Here is a 17,237-nt window from a genome sequence, read left to right as displayed (position 1 = left end):
GTTTGGGGTTTAGCGTCGCGGCGAGCCTTCCAGCGAGGAGCGGGCGCCGCCGAAAGGCTGCTGCGGAACACTGTTTCCGCTGTTGAGGCGACAGCAGATTTTAACTGAAAGTAATTGAACTTCAATTAAATTAAAAAATAAATATTTTGAAAATATAAATAATCAAAATTGGAAAACGAAGAGATACTCGGCTGTATAGACTTCTGCTGCTTTGCTGCTGACCTCATCGACCCCGGGGGGCCCCATGCAGGGGCCCCCGGGGGCCCCTCAGGGGCCTCGAAACTGGGGGCCCCGTGGGGTTAAATAAGTCAATTTCAAAGTAATTTCATAAACTTTGCCTTTTATTTCCTAAATAATTAGCTGCTGCTGCCTGAAATGTGAAAATCTGGGCCCGGGGCGGCTGCAGCAGAAGGCTGAGCAGCGAGCAGGGCAGCAGCAGCAAGTGCTGCAGCAAGCCCATGTTTTCCTGGGTAACCGGCAGCAACAACAGTTTTTGCTGCAGCTTAAGCAGCAGCAGGATCTGCAGCAGCAACAGAAACAATAGCAGCAACTGCAGCAACAACGCCCGCCAACGGCAGCCGAAGCAGCAGCAGCACTCCCCTGTTCTTGCTGCCTGCCCACAGTGATCCAGAAATGGCAGGTGAAGTTGCTGCTGCTGCTGCTGCTGCTGCAGCAGCAGCCCCTCCACCCCACGCAGGTGCAGAGCTGCTCCTCCCTAGAGTTGCTGTCGAAACAGCAGCCGGTGGCGAGTGGCTTGAGCTTAGAAGCAGCAGCAACAGCAGCAGCAGCAGCAGCAGCAGCGACAGCTGCAGCAGCGGCAGTATCACAGACAGTGACAGTGATGCAGCAGTGAGCAGCAGCAGCAGCAAGAACAGATGCAGCAGAGGCAGCAGCTTTCTGCCTTCACATTCTTTCAGGTGGCACCGCGTCTGCTCCCCAGCAGCAGCAGCAGCAGCAGCAACAGCAGCAACAGCGCAATCAGAAGCAGCAGCAGCAGCCTCCAGCCCAGACGCGGCCTCAACAGCAACAGTGACAAGGGCAGCAGCAGCAGCAGCAGCAGCAGCAGCAGCAGATGAAGCAATATCTCGGCTCGCCTCCACTGTTTGTCAGCAGCCCTCTTTGCTGCTGCATCCCGAAGGCTTTGGTGATTATGTGCTGCTGCTGCAGCAGCAGCAGCAGCAGTGGCTGCGCCGCATTTGCAGCTGCTGCCATGGAGGCAGAGACACGCAGCTGCACCATCTGCTGCTGCTGCTGCGGGACGCCTTTGCCTTCACATTCTTGAAAGAAGCTGCAGCAGCAGCAGCAGCAGCCGCTGCAGAGGCAGCAGCAGCAACAGCAGCAACGGCCAGCGGAAAGGAAGCAGCAACAGCAGCAAGCGCAGCGGCAGCTGCTGGTTCAATCAGAGGAGAAGCAGCAGAAGCAACCGCTGCTGCGTCTGCTGCTGCGTCTGCTGCTGCATCTGCTGCTGCTGCTGCTGCTGCTGCCAGTGGTCAGGCCCCACCCCACGGATTCCTTATCGAATGTGGACCAGGCAAGCCGCAGCTGCTGCTGCTGCTGCTGCTGCTGCTGCTGCTGCTGCTGCCCTTGCTGCTTATTATATTTGCTGCTGGAGTTTCTGGAGCCCGCGGCACCTGCTACTGCTGCAGCTGCTTCCACTGCTGCTGCTGCTGCCACTGCTGCTGCTGCTGCAAGCACTGTGGCTTTGCTGCTGCTGCTAGCTGCTGCTGTCTGGTCCTATTGAGGCCCCTAGCAGCAGAAAGCCTGGCGTCTAGATGGTAGAATCTAGGGTTTAGGGTTTAGGGTTTAGGGTTTAGGGTTTAGGGTTTAGGGTTTAGGGTTTGTGCTGCAGGCCAAGGCGTGCGTCACTTTTGCCGCGCTGTGGCTGCACACGCTCCCTGGCTGCCCCGCCAAACAGCAGCAGCAGCAGCAGCAGCAGCAGGGGAGGCAGCAGCAGCAGCAGCAGCAGCAGCAGCAGCAAGCCAGGAGGCAATTGCTGAGAACTGCGGCTCCGCTGAGGGCCGCGGCGCCCGGACTGTTAATTTAGGTCTATACGCCAGTAGTGTGCTGCCTCCGGTCAGCAGCAGCAGCAGCAGCAGCAGCAGCAGCAGCAGCAGCAGCAGCAGCGCTTGCTGCTCCGGTGCAGGCAAGCAGCAGCAGACTCAACAGCAGCTCAGCCAGCAGCCTCAGCAGCAGTTTGATGCTACTGCGAAATGCCCCGCTGCAGCACATGCACTGTGCTGCTGTGTAGCGGAGGCCCTCTGCAGCAGCAGCAGCAGCAGCAGCAGCAGCAGCAGCAGGGCTGCTGCAGGGGGCTTATCACTGCAGCGCCAACTATCAGCAATAATAGCAGAGGCGCGGGCGCGCCAAATTCTTTTTCGAAAGAGTTTGCTGCAGCTTGCCCGGCAGCAGCAGCAAGGGCAGCAGCAGCAGCAGCAGCAGCAGCAAGGGAAGCAGCAAGAGCCGATTACAGAACGACAGCTGAGTCTGCTGCTGTCGGGCGGCGGGGCTGTCTTTGTTGTATTGGAGGGCATGCATTCGTTGCTGCAGCTGCAGGCATCGAGCAGCAGCAGCAGCAGCAGCAGCAGCAGCAGCAGTCGCGTCAACTTGAAGAGCCTGCTGCTGCAGCAGCTGTCTGCGTTTGCGGCGACCTGCAGCAGCGAAGGCCTCCCCGTGTTTGTCATGGTGCCTTTTGATGCAGCAGAGGCTGCTGCTGCTGCTGCTGGCAGTGCTGCTGCTGCTGCTGCTAAAGGCTTGCTGCCAGTGCGGCAGCGGCTGGCCGAGCTGCTGGGGCAGCAGCTGCTGCAGCCATTCCTTATAGAGCGAGTTATAGCGCTGTCAGACTCTCTTTCGGAGCAGCAGCGAGCAGCAGTGCTGCTGCTGCTGCTGCGCCGCATGTACGCTGGCGCTGCAGCAGCTGCAGCAGCTGCAACAACTGCAGCAGCAGCAATTGCAGCAGCTCCCGCAGCTCCAGGAGCTGCAACAGCTGCAGCTGCTGCGGAGGCCACACAAATCCGCCGGCTCGCAAGGTGAGTAATCAGCTGCTGCTGCTGCTGCTTCTGCCGGAACCTGCTTGGCTGCACCTCTTGTGCTCGCTGCAACAATTGCTGCTGCTGCTGCTGCTGCTGCTGCTGCGATGTGCATGCGCAGCATTGGCGCTCTGTGGACCTGCGGCTTTTCTGTAGCCGACCTGCGCAGTCTTCTGCGCGCTGCCGTCACGAACTGCATGCAGCGGCAGCTCCGCAGCAGCAGCAGCAGCAGCAGCAGCAGCAGCAGCAGCAGGGTGTTGTCTGCTGCAGACTTGCGCCAGGCGCTGCTCTCTGTCAGCCCGTCAGCAGTGCGGCTGCTGCGGGTCGGCAGTGTGCAGCGGCTGCTGCCTCCTGTGTCGGCGCCGCAGGATGCAGCAGCAAACGAGATCTTTGCTGCTGCTGCTGCTTCTCCAGCAGCAGAGGGGAGGCTGGCATACCTCACTTACACGCGCCGCAGCAACGGCAGCAGCAGCAGCAGCAGCAGCAGCAGCAGCAGCAGCAGCGAAAGCGAGACTAGCAGCGACAGCACGAGCAGCAGCCACAGCAGCAGCGACAGCAGCAACGGCCGCTGCAGCAGCAAAAGGTGCTGGTGCGGCAGCTGCTGCTTGCGGGTCCGGCAGGGCCTGAAAGCTGTGTGGGGGCAGCAGCAATTAGTGGAGCAGCTAAAAAGGGAAGTTGTGGGGCCATTTAAGCAGCAAATAAGAGCAGCTCCAGCAGCAGCAGCAACTCCTTCCGGTGCTGCTGCTGCTGCAGCTGCTGCTGCAGCAGCTGCTGCTGCGCTTCAGGCGGCACCTCTTGGTTGCGTTCTCGAGGGGCCTTCGGGCTCAGGTCAGCACACAGCAGCAGCTGCTGCTAGCAGCAGCAGCTGCTGCTAGCTGCTTGCTTTCTTTTGCTGCTGCTTTTTCTGCTTCTGGCTTCTCTCTGGCTGCTCCCTCTCTTCCTGCTGCTGCTGCTCTGTGTGCTGCTTCTAGCTGCATATTTGCTGCTGCTGCTGTTCCCGGGCCTCCGCTACTTGCAGCTGCCTGCACGCTTCACACGCTCTAACAGCGACTCTCTGCTGCTGCTGCTGCTGCTGCTGCTGCTGCTGCTGCAGGTAAGTCGTTCGTGTGCGGCTGCGTAGCTGCTGCAGCAGGCGCCGTGCTGGTGCGTCTGTCTGCTGCTGATCTGCTGCGGAAAGAAGTTGCTGCAGCAGACAAGCAGCTGCTGTCGGTCTTTGCTTCGCTGCGGCGCTGCACTCCTGCTGTGCTGCTCATTGAAGACGTGGACATCCTGTGCAGCAGCAGCAGCAGCAGCAGCAGCAGCAAGATAGCGGGAACTCTGCTGCAGCAGATCGACGAGCTCGCGCTGCTGCGGGCTTTCAGCGCCGACGAGGGGCAGAGATTTGCTGCCTCCAGTTTGCTGCTGCTGGCCACAGCAACTAAAGCAGCAAACATTGACAGCAGGCTCCTGCAAGTCCGTAACTTGCTGCTGCTGCTGCTGCTGCTGCTGCTGCTGCTGCTGGTGACGTTGCTCAACTGCTAGCTGCTTCCGCTGCTGCTATCTTGCTGCGTCTAGTTCCCTTTATTCCCGTGCCGCTGTTACTGTCTCCTGTGGCGCTGCTGTCTTCCGCAGCTGATTGCTGCTTTTGCTGCTGCTGCTGCTGCTGCTGCTTTGCGCATTTGGTGCAGCCTCACCGTTTCAGCAAAGTATTCAGTCTGGCCAGGAGCAGCAGCAGCTCCAGCGACTCAGCAGCAGCAGCAGCAGCAGCAGCAGCAGCAGGGCTGCTCCAGCGCTGCCTTATTGGCCGCTGCAGTCCGTCCATTAGGAAGAAGGATTTGCAGCAGGTTGTTGAGCTGCTAAACAGCCGCAGCAGCAGCAGCAGCAGCAGCAGCAGCACAACAGCATCATGTGCAGGTTCTCTTTCCCCGACACTTTGCGTGTCGCTGTGCCAAGAGGCAGCAGTTGCTGCAGTGCGCCGTCAGCAACAGCAGCAGCAGCAACAGCAGCAGCAGCAACAGCAGCAGCAGCAACAGCAGCAGCAGCAACAGCAGCAACAGCAGCAGCACAGTAGGTTAATTCAGCTGTGTGATATCATAGAGGCAGCGAGAAGCATGCGCCTCTCCTCGTGATGTCTGCTGCCAGCAGCAGCTTCCCTACTTTACTGCTGCTGCTGTTGCTGCAGCTGGCGTTGCTGCTGCTGTTACTGCAGCTAGCGTTGCTGCTGCTGCTCCAACTCTAGACAAAAGCGCACTTGAAACAGTACAACCTGCAGTGCTCTTGCTGCTCTTCCTGCCGCTGCTGCTGCTGCTGCTGCTGCTGCTGCTGCTATAGCTGCTGCTACTGTTGTTACTGGGGGCGCCAATTCTTGAGTTCAAAAGAGTTCGCCCCCTCTCGAGCTCAGTCTGTTGCTGCTGCTGCTGTTGCTGCTGCTGCAGCAGCGCATGCACGCTGAGCAGCAGCAACACCGCGCAACCTCGCACGGCGCAGCCAGCAGCAGCACAGAAGTGCGCCGCAGCACTCGCTGCCACTGCAGCAGCTGCAGCACACGAGATGCGGGCAGCAGCAGCAGCTGCTGCTGGTGCCCGCAGCTCCACTGCGTGGCCCGGCAGCAGCTGCTGCTGCAGCTGCTGCTGCAGCTGCTGCTGCAGCTGCTGCTGCAGCTGCAGCAGCAGCAGCAGCAGCAGCTTTTACCGGTCTGCCTGCCTCCCCCTGTCTCCCTCGCAGCACCAGACCGGTAAAAACTGCTGCTGCTGCTGCAGCTGCTGCTGCAGCTGCAGCTGCTGCTGCAGCAGCAGCAGCAGCAGCTTTTACCGGTCTGCCTGCCTCCCCCTGTCTCCCTCGCAGCACCACAGAGTTGCCATGGCGGACTCGCCAAAAAGATCTGTAGCCTCGGCTTCTTCGTCTTCGTCTGCTGCTGCTGCTGCTGCTGCTGCTTGCTGCTGCTGCAGCAGGCCGGCGAGTTCGCGGAGCAGCGCCGCTCCCCTGCGGCGCCTCTGGGCCGCAGCAGCAGCAGCAGCAGCAGCAGCAGCGGCCTCTGCGCCGCTGCTGCTGCCGCCCAAAAGCGCGCCCCGGCGCAGCAGCTCCTGTTCTGCTGCTGCAGCAGCAGCAGCAGCAGCATGGCAGCCAGCCAAGTCCATCATTATTCCAGAAACTGGACAAACCACAAACCCCACTTCTCCTGCTGCTTCCATTCGCATGCAGCCCCAGCCGCAGCAGTGCAGCAGCCCGCTTTCCGCGCAGCGGTAGAGGTCTGCCCCCACGGCAGCGATGCTGCAGCGGCTGCCCGCGCACACGTGGCCTGCTGCTGCTGCTGCTGCTGCTGCTGCTGCTGCTGCTGCTGCTGGGGCTGCTGCTGCGGCGGGCTGCGGCGGCGGCGGCGACTCGCGGCCTGCTGCTGCGGGCTGCTGCTGCTGCTGCTGCTCAGAAGCCTGCTGGCCGGGGCTGCGCTCCTTGTGCAGCAGCCGCTGCTGCTCCTGCAGCCGCTGCTGCTGCTGCTGCTGCTGCAGACGCTCTTGCTGCTGCTCCTGCAGCTGCATCGCAGCCTGCATTTCCGCGAACTGCACGAGGGCCTCGTCGATCTCGCTGCTGCTGCTGCTGCTGCTGCTGCTGTCGAGTCGGCGCTTCTTGGGAGTGCCGAACCACTGCTGCTGCTGTTCCTGTTGCTGCTGCAGCAGCAGCAGCTGTTCCTGCTGCTGCTGCAGCAGCTGCGACCGCAGCTTCTTCCGCTGCACTTCCTCCCTGCACTGCGCGATGAAGGCGTGCCTGGAGGCCGCCTTGCTGCTGCTGCTGCTGCTGCTGCTGCCCGCTCGTGCTGCAGCAGGCCGCAGCACCTGCTGCCACAAGTACATGCATGCAGACACACGACGCAGCCGCCGACACACCAAAGGAATAGAAGCTGCCAGCTCGAGGGGGGGCAGCAGCAGCAGCACGGACAGCAGCAAGTCGTCGCTGAGGCGCTGCAGCATCGTGCAGTCCGGACCAGTGGTCTCTTCCAACGTGCTGCTGCTGCTGCTGCTGCTGCTGCTGCTCTTGCTGCTGCTGCTGCTGTCGCTGCTGCTCTGGCTCCTCGCGCTGCTGCTGCATGCCGCAGGTGCTGCGGTACAGTCGCTGCTGCAGCGGCAGCTGTCGCTGGGGCCCCACTGGGGCTCCCGCCCGTCGACTTCCATCATCGCTGCTGTTGCTGCTGCTGCTGCTGCTGTTGCTGCTGCTGCTACTTCCGCTGTTACTGCTGCGGCTGCGGGTCGTTCTGCAGCAACCAAACACTAGTTGCGGCACTGGCAGCACATGTGTGCGGACCCGCTGCTGCTGCGCTGCTATAGTGCTGTAGCTGCTGCTGCTACTGCTGCTGCTGCTGCATCTTCGTCGAGCAGCAGCGGCTTCGGGTCCTACTCGGAAGGCGCTGCAGCAGCAGCCCTGTGGGCTGGAGCAGTACGTGCTGCTGTTGATAGTTCGCTGAGACTCGACTGCTGCTGCTGCTGTTGCTGCTGCTACTGCTTTCGCTGCTGCTGCCGCTGCTGCCGCGCGGCCCAGAATGCTGCCGAGACGAGCTGGGGGTCGAAGAGAAAACCTTCTCCGGGACCCGCACTACACTTTAATCTAAAGCAGAGTTTCCCAGCTATTGCACACCAGCAGCAGCAGCAGCAGCAGCAGCAGCAGCCGGGCGGCGGCTCGCATGCGTTGGAGCCCAACCGCCGCAGGCGTGTTGCTGCTGTTGCTGCTGCAGCTGTTTTTGGAGCAGAAGCAGCAGAGTTTTGTCCCTAAAAGTACGAATCGTACATTTTGCAAGTCATGCTTTTATGTGTGCGTGGGATTCTGCAGCAGCAAGCTACGCCAGCGTTCGAGGTAACTAGTGAGCAGCGGCAGCTGCAGCGAAAGCAGCAGCAGCAGCAGGGCCTTCGTTCCTTCCCCCAGGGTCCTCCAGTGTGTATGAGCGTTGTTTAGTGTAAAAGGCCGATTAGCAGCAGCAGCAGCAAGGAAAGAAGCAGCAGCAGCAGCAGCAGCTCGCTCCTCCACCCGGCTGACGCCTGGGCGGTGCAGCAGCCCTCTCCCTCCCCCCCCCTCAGCAGCAGCAGCAGCAGCAGCAGCAACGCTGAAAATGAAGGACTTTGCGTATTTCTTTTTGCCTTTTGGCGGGATATTGGCGGCTTTGCTGGTGTTCGTGCCCACGCGGCGCGTCCACCGCGCCTGCGTGTCTTTGTGCTGCCTCCACCTGCAGCTGGGGCCGCTGCACATCGGCATAGCAGCTTCCGTGTGTCTGTACTCTTCAATTCGCCTGGTGTTGACGGCCATGAAGCTGCGGGAGGTGTACGCAGCAGCAGCAGCAGCGCGGCCGGAAGCTGCTGCTGCTGCGCTCGCCGGGCTGCCCCCAGCAGCAGCAGCAGCAGCAGGCCTCAAGGGCGGCAGCAGCTACCAACTGCGCCACGAAAGGAACCTTTGGATTGAACTCTTCTGTCTCGTTTTGTGGCTGTTCGTTTGGCGCTGCGGGAAGCTGCTGGGGCGCCAGTGGCAGCGCATTGACGCGCTCAAGGCCGAGCTGCTGCTGCTGCTGCAGCAGCAGCAGCAGCAGCAGCACGGAGATGAAAGCCAAGCAGCCGCCAAACTCAAAGACCCCGACACGGCAAAGCAGCGGCAAGAGGAAGCTGCTGCGAAGGCCTCCAGCCTGAAAGAGGACAAGTAAGCGCAGCAGCACGAGCTAGCAGCAACAGCAGCAGCAGCAGCAGCAGCAGCAGCAGCAGCAGCAGCAGCAGCAGCAGCGGGATAGTTCTGTCTGCAGAGCATAGCCCAAAGAGCCAGCTGGGCTTGCCTCTAGCTGCTGCTGCTTCTGCGCCAGAATGTTCTGCGTCTTTCTCTGTTCATCTTCGAGCGTCTTATGCTGCTGCTGCGTTTGCTGCTGCTGCTTTTGCTGCTGCTGCTTTTGCTGCTGCTGCTTTTGCTGCTGCTGCCTCTTCCTATCTGAGCTGCTGCTGGCGCGCCTTCTGCGCCTCTTTGTGTCTTCGTTGCTGCTGCTTGCTGCTGTTTGCTGCTGCTGCTGCTGCATTGCGGGTTTCTTGAGTTCTTTCTTGTTTTTTTACTTTCATTTTATTCATTTTATTTGAATTTATTCCTTTTTGTTTGCTGCTGCTGCTGCTGCTGCTGCTGCAGGGCCGGGGGCTCCATAGAAATGATGCGGCTGCGGAAGACGGCGGGGAGCGCCGAGGCGAAGGAAGACTGAGTGATTTGCTTCTTTGAACTTATTATTTATTATTTATTTATTTATTATTTATTTATTTATTTATTTATTTATTATTTATTTATTTATTTCTCATTTATTCACTCATTTGTTGTTTGCTTCTTGCTTTTCTACTTCCTCTTGCTTCTTGCTTCGGCTCTCTAGTGCCTACAGCAGCAGCAGTCGGGGGCTGCGGGCGGCGAATCCTGCTGCTGCTGCTGCTGCAGCAGCTGCTGCAGCAGCAGCAGACGCTGCAGCAGCAGCTGCTGCAGCGTCTGCTGCTGGAGCTACGTTTGCCAGTGCCGCTCCAGAAGCGGCTGCTGCCACAGCAGCAGCTTTTAGGTTTATGCTTTGCTGCTCTTCCCGCATGAACTGTAGCTGTAGCGGTTGCTGCAGCAGCAGCAGCAGCAGCAGCAGCAGCAAAAGCAGCAGCAGCTCTTCGCGGGTGAAAAGGCCCGCTTTAAAGCCTGCCTAGTGCATTTAGTATAGGATGCTAGACAGGCTCTCGCCGCTCTTTCGTTTCGGGGCTGCAGCTGCTGCTGCTGTGCTGCTGCTGCTGCTGCTGCTGCAGAGCAGTCGCAGCAGCTTGTGCTGCTCGTGCATCGCCGCAACTCCTGCTGCTGCTGCAGCGCTGCAGCTGCTGCTGCAGGTGTTTTATTCTGTTGCAGCTGAGCCTTGAGTGCGCATTTGTCCCTCTGGATTGATAGTTACAGCTAGCTAGCTAGCTAGCTTGTTAGCTAGCTAGCTGGCTGATTAGCTAGCTAGCTAGCTAGCTTGTTAGCTAGCTAGCTGGCTGGTTAGCTAGCTAGCTAGCTAGCTAAGTAGCTAGCTAGCTAGCTAGCTAGCGTGCGGGGGGCGAGGTAATTCGCAAGCTAGCTGGTTGGCAATTTAGTTGGTGAGGATTCATTGGCCGCTAGAGCAGCAGCAGCAGCAGCGGATGCTGCTTTTGCTGCTGCGGGGAGCAGCAGCGCAGCAGCAGGAGGCAGCTCGCGATAGCAACTGGACTCGTGGGGCAGCAGCAGCAGCAACAGCCGCAGCAGCAGCAGCTAAGCTCAAGAGGCTGGGGCTCCCCCCAGATCTCCTGCTGCCCCGGCAGCTCTTTGCTGCTTCTCAGCAGCAGTTCTGTGCTGCGCTGCAGCAGTTGAGGCCTAATGGGGTGTACGTACACCTCACTGTGGCACTAGCGGAGGTGTCTTTGTGCAGCAAAAGGAAGGAGAGCAGCAGCAGCAGCAGCTCTCGGTGCTGCAGCAAACGGCAGCCGACGCGCCACCTGTGCTGCTGCTGCTGCTGCTGCTGCTGGCTGCAGCGTTAGCTGCAGCAGCAGCTGGCGCCCCGCACCCGTGGCTGCCCAGCAGCGTCAATTAAAGCAGCAAAATATCTTTTAACTGCCCTGTTACTGCTAGACAAACAGCTGCTGCTGCTGCTGCTGCTGCTGCTGCTGCTGGGGCCCCACAGCTGGGGCTGCGAAAAGTCGAAGTAGAGCGCCTTCGCCGTGGGGCTGCTGCCGCCGCCTGCGGCTTTTCTTCTTTATTAATTAAAGTCAAAAGAAATATTCTTTTTTATTTTTATTTTTGCTTTTATTAATAAGCTTTTCATTGCCAGCGAGCAGCAGCAAAGGTCGAACGGCCTACAGGCCAGCTGCAGCAGTGGCCCCGCTGCCGGTGCCTCACGCCAGCTGCAGCAGCAGCAGCTGCCGCAGCAGCAGCAGAGCAGCAGCAGCGGGGAGCAGCTCCGATGCTGCTTAGCTGTGGCCACGCTGCAGGAGAACCAGCTTTGCAGCTGCAGCAGCAGCAGCAGCAGCAGCCAGGAGAGCAGGAACACGCGTGCGCGCAGCAGCAGCAGCAGCAGCGGCAGCAGGAGGCGCAGCAATGGCTGAGCAGATAGAGAGCCGCCTGGAGCATTGGGCGGGGGAGCTGCTGCTGCAGCAGCGGCTGCAGCTGCTGCAGCAGCAAGAAGTGCGGATTTTGCTGCAGCGGCGCAGAGAATTCGAATATGCCATTTCCGCAAGAAGGCCTCTTCCCCCGCTGCTGTTTCTGCGCTATGTGTCTTTCGAGTTGTCTCTGTACTGCTTGATAAGGGGCCGCAGCAAGCAGAAGCTGCTGCTGCTGCGGCAGCAGCTGAAGCAGCAGCGCAGCGAGCAGCAGCGCCGCCGCCGCAGCAGCAGCAGCAGCAGCAGCAGCAAGGCGGAGCGGCGGTACAAGGCCATGCGCAGCAGCAACGGGGCCTTCTTGCGGGCAGTGGTGTCTCGAGTGAGTTCGATCTTTGCGCGTTTGCTGCTGCGGCACGGCAGCAGCAGCAGCAGCAGCAGCAGCAGCAGCAGCAGCAGCAGCAGCTTGTGGTTTTGCTTCATCGACGTGCTGCTGCAGCTGGGCGCCACGCGCGCCGTGCTGCAGCAGCTCATGAGGGCCCTCGCGCTGCACCCCTGCTGCAGCAGCCTCTGGCTTATGGCAGCAGATCGTTTGCTGCAGCAGGGGCAGCTGCAGGCAGCTCGCCGTTTGCTGCTGCTGGCGCTGCGCTTCTGCCCCAAAGACAGCAGCGTCTGGCTGCAGCTGCTGCGGCTGGAGGCTTCTGCTGTTTACAGACTCTGCGCCAGCAGGCTTTCCAGCAGCAAACCAGCAGCAGCAGCAGCAGCAGCAGCAGCAGCAGCAGCAGCAGCAGCGGGGGCTGCTGCTGGCGAGCGGGACCCGAAGCCCGCGGAAGACGGCGACGAAGGAGACCTCGACGTCCTGCAGCTGCCACAAATCAGCAGCAGCAGCAGCAGCAGCAGCAGCAGCAGCAGCGTGAACAAGGCAGCAAAAATGGCGGTGGAGGAGAAGGTGCTGCCCGTGTCGCTGCAGCCCTGCAAGCTCATTGTGACTGCAGCAGCAGAGCGGCTTGCTGCAGCTCCTGCTGCAGCAGCAGCAGCAAAAGGCAGCAGCAGCAGCAGCAGCAGCAGCAGCGCGGACACCAGCGAGAGGGACGCCTTCCTGCTGCAGGCCCTGGAACTGTCTCTGCAGCTGGAAGCAAGTGCAGCGCAGCAGCTGCTGCAGCAGGAGACAGCAGAGCTGCAGCAGCACTTAGCAGCACAGCTCACTGAGGCAGCGCAGCAGCAGCCGCTGTTTGAGCCCCTGAGGTGGAAGCTGCTGCTGCTGGAAGCGGTGCAGCAGCAGCAGCAGCAGCAAGAGCAGCAGCAGCAAGAGCAGCAGCAGCAAGAGCAGCAGCAGCAAGGCGTTATGGACTGCTTTGAAGCAATCATTGGGACTGCTGCAGATACACCGCAAACTGCAGTGCTGCTGGGCCCCTTCCTTTCCACCTTGGAAGCAGCAAGCCGCAGCAGCAGCAGCAGCGCCAGCAGCAGCAGCAGCAGCAGCAGTGCCAGCAGCAGCAGCAGCAGCAGCAGCAACTGGTTCGACTCCATCGAGGTGGTGATTGATGTGGAGGGCGAAGACGCGCCCATTGAGGTCCATGATGGTGAGCAGCTGATGCAACAGCAGCAGCAGCAGCTACAGCAGCAGCAGCAGCAGCAGCAGCAGCAGCAAGAGCAGCAGCAAGAGCCAGAAAGCAGCGAAGAAGCCTCAGCTAGGGACGCCGTGTCGGCTCTCAGCCAAAATGGCTTCCCCCAGGCTGGGAAGCTGCTGCTGCTGCTGCCTGGTGTGCTGCGGGTCTGCTGCTTACAACCCAGCAGCAGCAGCAGCAGCAGCAGCAGCAACAGCAGCAGCAGCCGGGATGATATAAGCAACTTGCAGCTGCTGGCGGATGCAGCAAGCCTGCAGCACCAAGCAGCAAGCATCTGGAACGCACTTTGGTGTGCACCGCAGCAGCAGCAGCAGCAGCAGCAGCAGCAGCAGCAGCAGCAACGGCGGCATATCCTGCAGCTGCTGCAGCAGGCGCTGCTCTCCATCACAGATCGAATTACGGAGTTGGAGCAGCAGCAGAAGCAGCGGCAGAGACGCAGCAGCAGCAGCAGCAGCAGCAGCAGCAGCAGCCCGTCAGAAGTAGCAGATGAAATGCAGCGGGAAGCAGCAGCAGCACTTGCTGCTGCCTCGCACGAGGTGCTGCTGCGGCATGCTGCCGGCACACTGTCTGTGCTGCTGGGGCGGCTTGCTGCTGCTGCTGCTGCAGCAGCTGCTGCTGCGAAGCAGCAGCAGCTGCTGCAGGAAGCAGCAAATGTTCTCGAGCGCGTGGTGTCTGTACACCCCGGGGCCAGTGCTGCTCTCGCGCTGCACTTCCTGCGGGCCAAGCTGGCAGCAAAGAGCAGCAGCAGCAGCAAAAGCAGCAGCAGCAAGAGCAGCAGCAGCAGCACGGGACTGCTGCAGCTGTTGAAGCGACTGCAGCCCAGCAGTGTGTCTGCTGCTGAGGGGAAGCTCCTTGCTGCTGCGCTTCTCGAGGGCTTCGCGCCAGACACAGCAGCAGCAGCAGCAGCAGCAGCAGCAGCAGCCGCAGCAGCAGCAGCAGCAGCAGCCACTAGTTGGCTCCCGCAGTTGGTGAAGGCTCTGCAGCCAGCTGCAGTCTTGCCGGTGGTCCAGCACATTCTTCTGCAGCTGTGCGAGAAGCAGCAGCAGCAGCAGCAGCAGCAGCAGCAGCAGCAGCAGGAAGCAAACGCCAGGCAGCCTGCAGCGAAACGCATGCGGACCTCCGCCAGCAAGGGCAGCAGCAGCAGCAGCAGCAGCAGCAGCAACAGCAGCAGCAGCGACAGACGCAGCAACAACGAGGCAGGCGCAAACGTGGCACTGAAGCTGCTGCATGCGCAGCAGAGCAGCAGCAGCAGCAACTTGGATTTGCCTGTTGCTGCGCGTCTGCTGCTGCCTCTGGGCATTGCAGATTTTGCGCTGGCACGTATTGAGCCGCTGCTGCAGCAGCTGAAGCAGCAGCAGCAGCAGCAGCTGCTGCAGCAGCTGCAGCAGCAGCAGCTGCAGCACTGGCTGCAGCAAGCGCACGAGGTCTACGAGCATGCACTAAGGGCCTTCGAGCACAGCGGCTTGGGCTTCGATGCTGCAGCGCAGCAGCAGCAGCAAAGCCGCCCCGCGAAGCAGCAGCAGCTGCTGCAGCAGCAGCTGCTGCGGCAGCTGCCTCAGGCCTTGCAGCTGCAGCAGCAGTGGCTGGAGGAGACCCATCGCTTCCTGCGCTACCGCCGGCTCATTCTTTCTTCGCTGCCACCTAGCAGCAGCAGCAGCAGCAGCAGCAGCAGCAGCAGCAGCAGCAGCAGCAGCAGCAGGAAGTTCAGGTGTATGTACACTTCAGACGCTGCTTCTTTTTACCAAAAGGCTCGGCGGACAGTCGAAGATGCTGCAGGCTTCGTGGAGCGGCTCTCCCTTGACTGCGTTGCAGCAGCAAACAGCAGCAGCAGCAGCAGCAGCAGCAGCAGCAGCAGTAGCTGCTGCAGGAATTGCCCACCAGGTACGCGGTGGTGTCGATATTCGTAAGAGTGCATCGGGAACTGCTGCTGCAGAGGCAGCTGCTGCAGCTGCTGCAGCTGCTGCGGCAGCTGCTGCAGCCTCAACAGCTGCTGCAGCCTCAACAGCTGCTGCAGCTTCTGCTGCAGCAGCTGCTGCTGTGAGCCCAGGTGGCTCGGACGTTCCGTTGAAGGGAAGTTTGAATAAGCAGCGCAGCGCATGCAGCAGCAGCAGCAGCAGCAGCAGCAGCAGCAAGAGTAGCTCTTAGGGTGAGAAAAGGATAGGCAGCAAGCAGCAGCAGCTGCAGCGCAGCAGAGAGCAGCTGTGGGGCCCCAAGGGAAGCAGCAGCAGCAGCTCAGAGCGCATTTTAGTTCCCAGTGGCAGCAAAAGGAGCTGCCTCTAAAATATGCATTATAGTTATAAAATAATTTTATTTATTTAATTAATTAAAAGTGTTTTATTCATTTGAAGCACAGTTCTGCAAACAGTCTGCAGTGTACGTACACCGCAGTTTGCTGCAGCGCGTTCAGCTGCTGCTTTCGAGCTGCCAAGCAGCAGCAGACACTTCGCACAAAAATGGACTCCAAATGTATAAATATTTATTTAAATGTTCATTTTTTTATTTATATTTTTCATATTTTATACTAAAAGGCCCCATTTGTGCTGCTGCAGCGGCTGCTGCAGTTCCCCACAATTGGCTGTGCGGTCTGCTGCAGCAGTACAGGGCCAGTGCACAGCCCCTACGGCCAAATTCGGGTCCAAGGGGGCCCCCAGGGGGCCCCCGGGGGCCCCAGGGGGCCCCCGGAGGCCCCAGGGGGCCCCTGGGGGCCCCCGGGGGGCCGTAGAACTGGCCCTTACGGGTCCCGTACATACACATGCATGTATACATAAATATAAATAAATATATATTTATATAGGCATATATATATTTATTTTTATTTATTTATTTATTTATTTATTTATTTATTTATTTATTTATTTATTCTAAAAGGTCTTTTGATTTCTCAATCTGGCCACAACTGTGAAGTCTAAAGGCCCTGTGGGGCTGGGGCCCCTGCAGCAAGCCTCTGGGCCCCAGAGAAGGCACAGGGGCCCCAGCCAGCAGCAAATCTGTGGGGCCCCACGGGGCCCCACAGGGCCCTGCAGCAGCTGTGGGGCCCCACAGGGGCCCCTCCAGCCTTTCTGTGGGGCCCCGGAGGGCCCCCCTGCACCCCTGTGGGGCCCCACATGGGCCCCCAGGGGCCCCACAGGGCCCCCCAGCCTCCCTGTGGGGCCCCACAGGGGCCCAGCAGCGGCCAGGCCAGGGGCCCCAGCTGGGGCCCCTCAGCCCCTGTGGGGCCCTACCTGAGGGGGCCTCAGGGGCCTCCAGGGGCCCCCGTGGGCCCCTGGGGGCCCCAAGGTGCTGCTCTGTGGGGGCCTCTGCTGGGTGGGCGCCCCTGGCTCTCTGCTAGGGGAGGGCTGAGGGCAGCAGCAGCAGCTGCTGCTGCTGCTGCTGCTGCTGCTGCTCTTGCTGAGCACTTGCTGCTGCAGCAATTAAGCGCCGCTGGCTGTTGTGCTGCAGCGTTCTGCCCGCCGTGTGGCTCAGGGGGGGCCTGCGGGGGCAGAGGCCCCTGCAGCTGCTCCGGGCCGACGCAAATTGGAATTAAAGAATTAAATTGGCAAAATGGATTTAATTAAAACTAATTTTCCGAAAGATCTGGAGAAAGAGGGGGCAGTGCTGCAGCAGCAGCGGGCTGAGTCCGCCGCGGCGGCGGGCGGCGAGGGGAGGCTGGCGGGCTCGCGAGTGTGAAGGGCGCGGCGGATTTCGAATTAAATGCCTTTTTTGGGTTTATTTATTTAAATATTTGCAAATTAATTTAAGGGATTGAATTGTTTCTGAGTTGGGGCGGCTGGAGGTGGCGCCGCAGCCCGCGGCTGCGCGGTCAGCCAGCCAGTCCCTCCTTCTGTGTGGTAGGGGCTGCGGTTGCTGCGCCTAATTGGGCTTTGCTGCGCCTTTTTTTGCCCCTTTTGCTGCTAAATTGCATTTGTTGGCAATTTATAAAACCCAAAGAGCTTTTTGGCGACTTTTTGAGCCCCAAGTGAGCCCCTGCGGCGGCTGGGTTGCTGTCTGCTGCCGCGGGTCGCCGGCAATCGGCGTTGGGAGCCTCGGCCTGGCCCCGTTCTTTTGTCTTCTTTCCTTTTTCTCTAAACTTAAATTAATTATTTATTTTTAATTAATTTAAAAACTTATTTCACCTTTTAATTCCTCGCTTTAACTTCTCCTGCGCGCTGCCCCTCCCCCGAGGTCCGCAGCTCCTCCCTGCTGCTCCGGGTGCTGCTGCACCTCGCCAGCTGCTGCTGCCGCTGCTGCTGCTGCTGCTGCTGCTGCTGCTGCTGCTGCTTGCTGCAGCGCACGCACACCTCAGCCCTCTGTCCTTCGTGGGGGTGAGCTGGGGCTGCCCCCGCAGCCCCAGGTGCTGCTGCTGCTGCTGCCTGCGGGAGCAGCAGCAGCTGCAGGTGCAGCACTTTGCGCAGCTGTGTGTGTCTTTGCTGCAGCAGCAAGTTGCAGCTCCGCAGCAGCAAAACGCCAAAGTGCTCCTCCCAGAGTCTTCCAGCAAGCAGCAGCGGCCCTGAGCTCTGAAGCAGCTGTGAGCCACAGTCTAGACAAATATG

At 60.1% G+C, this 17,237-nt stretch overlaps 4 protein-coding genes across 4 annotated transcripts; 3 read left to right on the top strand and 1 right to left on the bottom strand.

Annotated features, from left to right (window-relative positions):
• Positions 1-633: 633 nt before the first annotated feature.
• Positions 634-5,134, top strand: ENH_00028810 (ATPase domain-containing cell division control protein, putative; the record flags this gene model as incomplete). The annotated part of the gene is given in 6 exon segments (XM_013584807.1): positions 634-1,489; positions 1,850-3,026; positions 3,148-3,854; positions 4,120-4,482; positions 4,694-4,827; positions 4,832-5,134. Coding segments are annotated over 6 exon segments (3,540 nt in total).
• A 678-nt stretch (positions 5,135-5,812) lies between these two features.
• ENH_00028800 (F-box domain-containing protein, putative) lies at positions 5,813-7,174 on the bottom strand (the record flags this gene model as incomplete). Its single annotated transcript, XM_013584806.1, has 1 exon — positions 5,813-7,174. The coding sequence occupies one exon, from the start codon at positions 7,172-7,174 to the stop codon at positions 5,813-5,815; it is 1,362 nt and encodes a 453-aa protein (XP_013440260.1).
• A 926-nt stretch (positions 7,175-8,100) lies between these two features.
• On the top strand, positions 8,101-9,216 carry ENH_00028790 (hypothetical protein, conserved; the record flags this gene model as incomplete). Its single annotated transcript, XM_013584805.1, has 2 exons — positions 8,101-8,678; positions 9,147-9,216. 2 exons carry the CDS (start codon positions 8,101-8,103, stop codon positions 9,214-9,216), a joined length of 648 nt encoding a protein of 215 aa, XP_013440259.1.
• Positions 9,217-11,081: 1,865 nt separating this feature from the next.
• ENH_00028780 (hypothetical protein) lies at positions 11,082-14,615 on the top strand (the record flags this gene model as incomplete). The annotated part of the gene is made up of 1 exon (XM_013584804.1): positions 11,082-14,615. The coding sequence occupies one exon, from the start codon at positions 11,082-11,084 to the stop codon at positions 14,613-14,615; it is 3,534 nt and encodes a 1,177-aa protein (XP_013440258.1).
• Between the last annotated feature and the right edge of the window lie 2,622 nt (positions 14,616-17,237).

The sequence above is a fragment of the Eimeria necatrix genome, genomic scaffold (genome assembly GCF_000499385.1).
Source record: "Eimeria necatrix Houghton genomic scaffold, Enh_scaff210, whole genome shotgun sequence".
NCBI lineage: Eukaryota > Apicomplexa > Conoidasida > Eucoccidiorida > Eimeriidae > Eimeria > Eimeria necatrix.
Note: the sequence above shows the minus strand (reverse complement) of the source record. Positions and strands in the feature narration are given on the sequence as shown.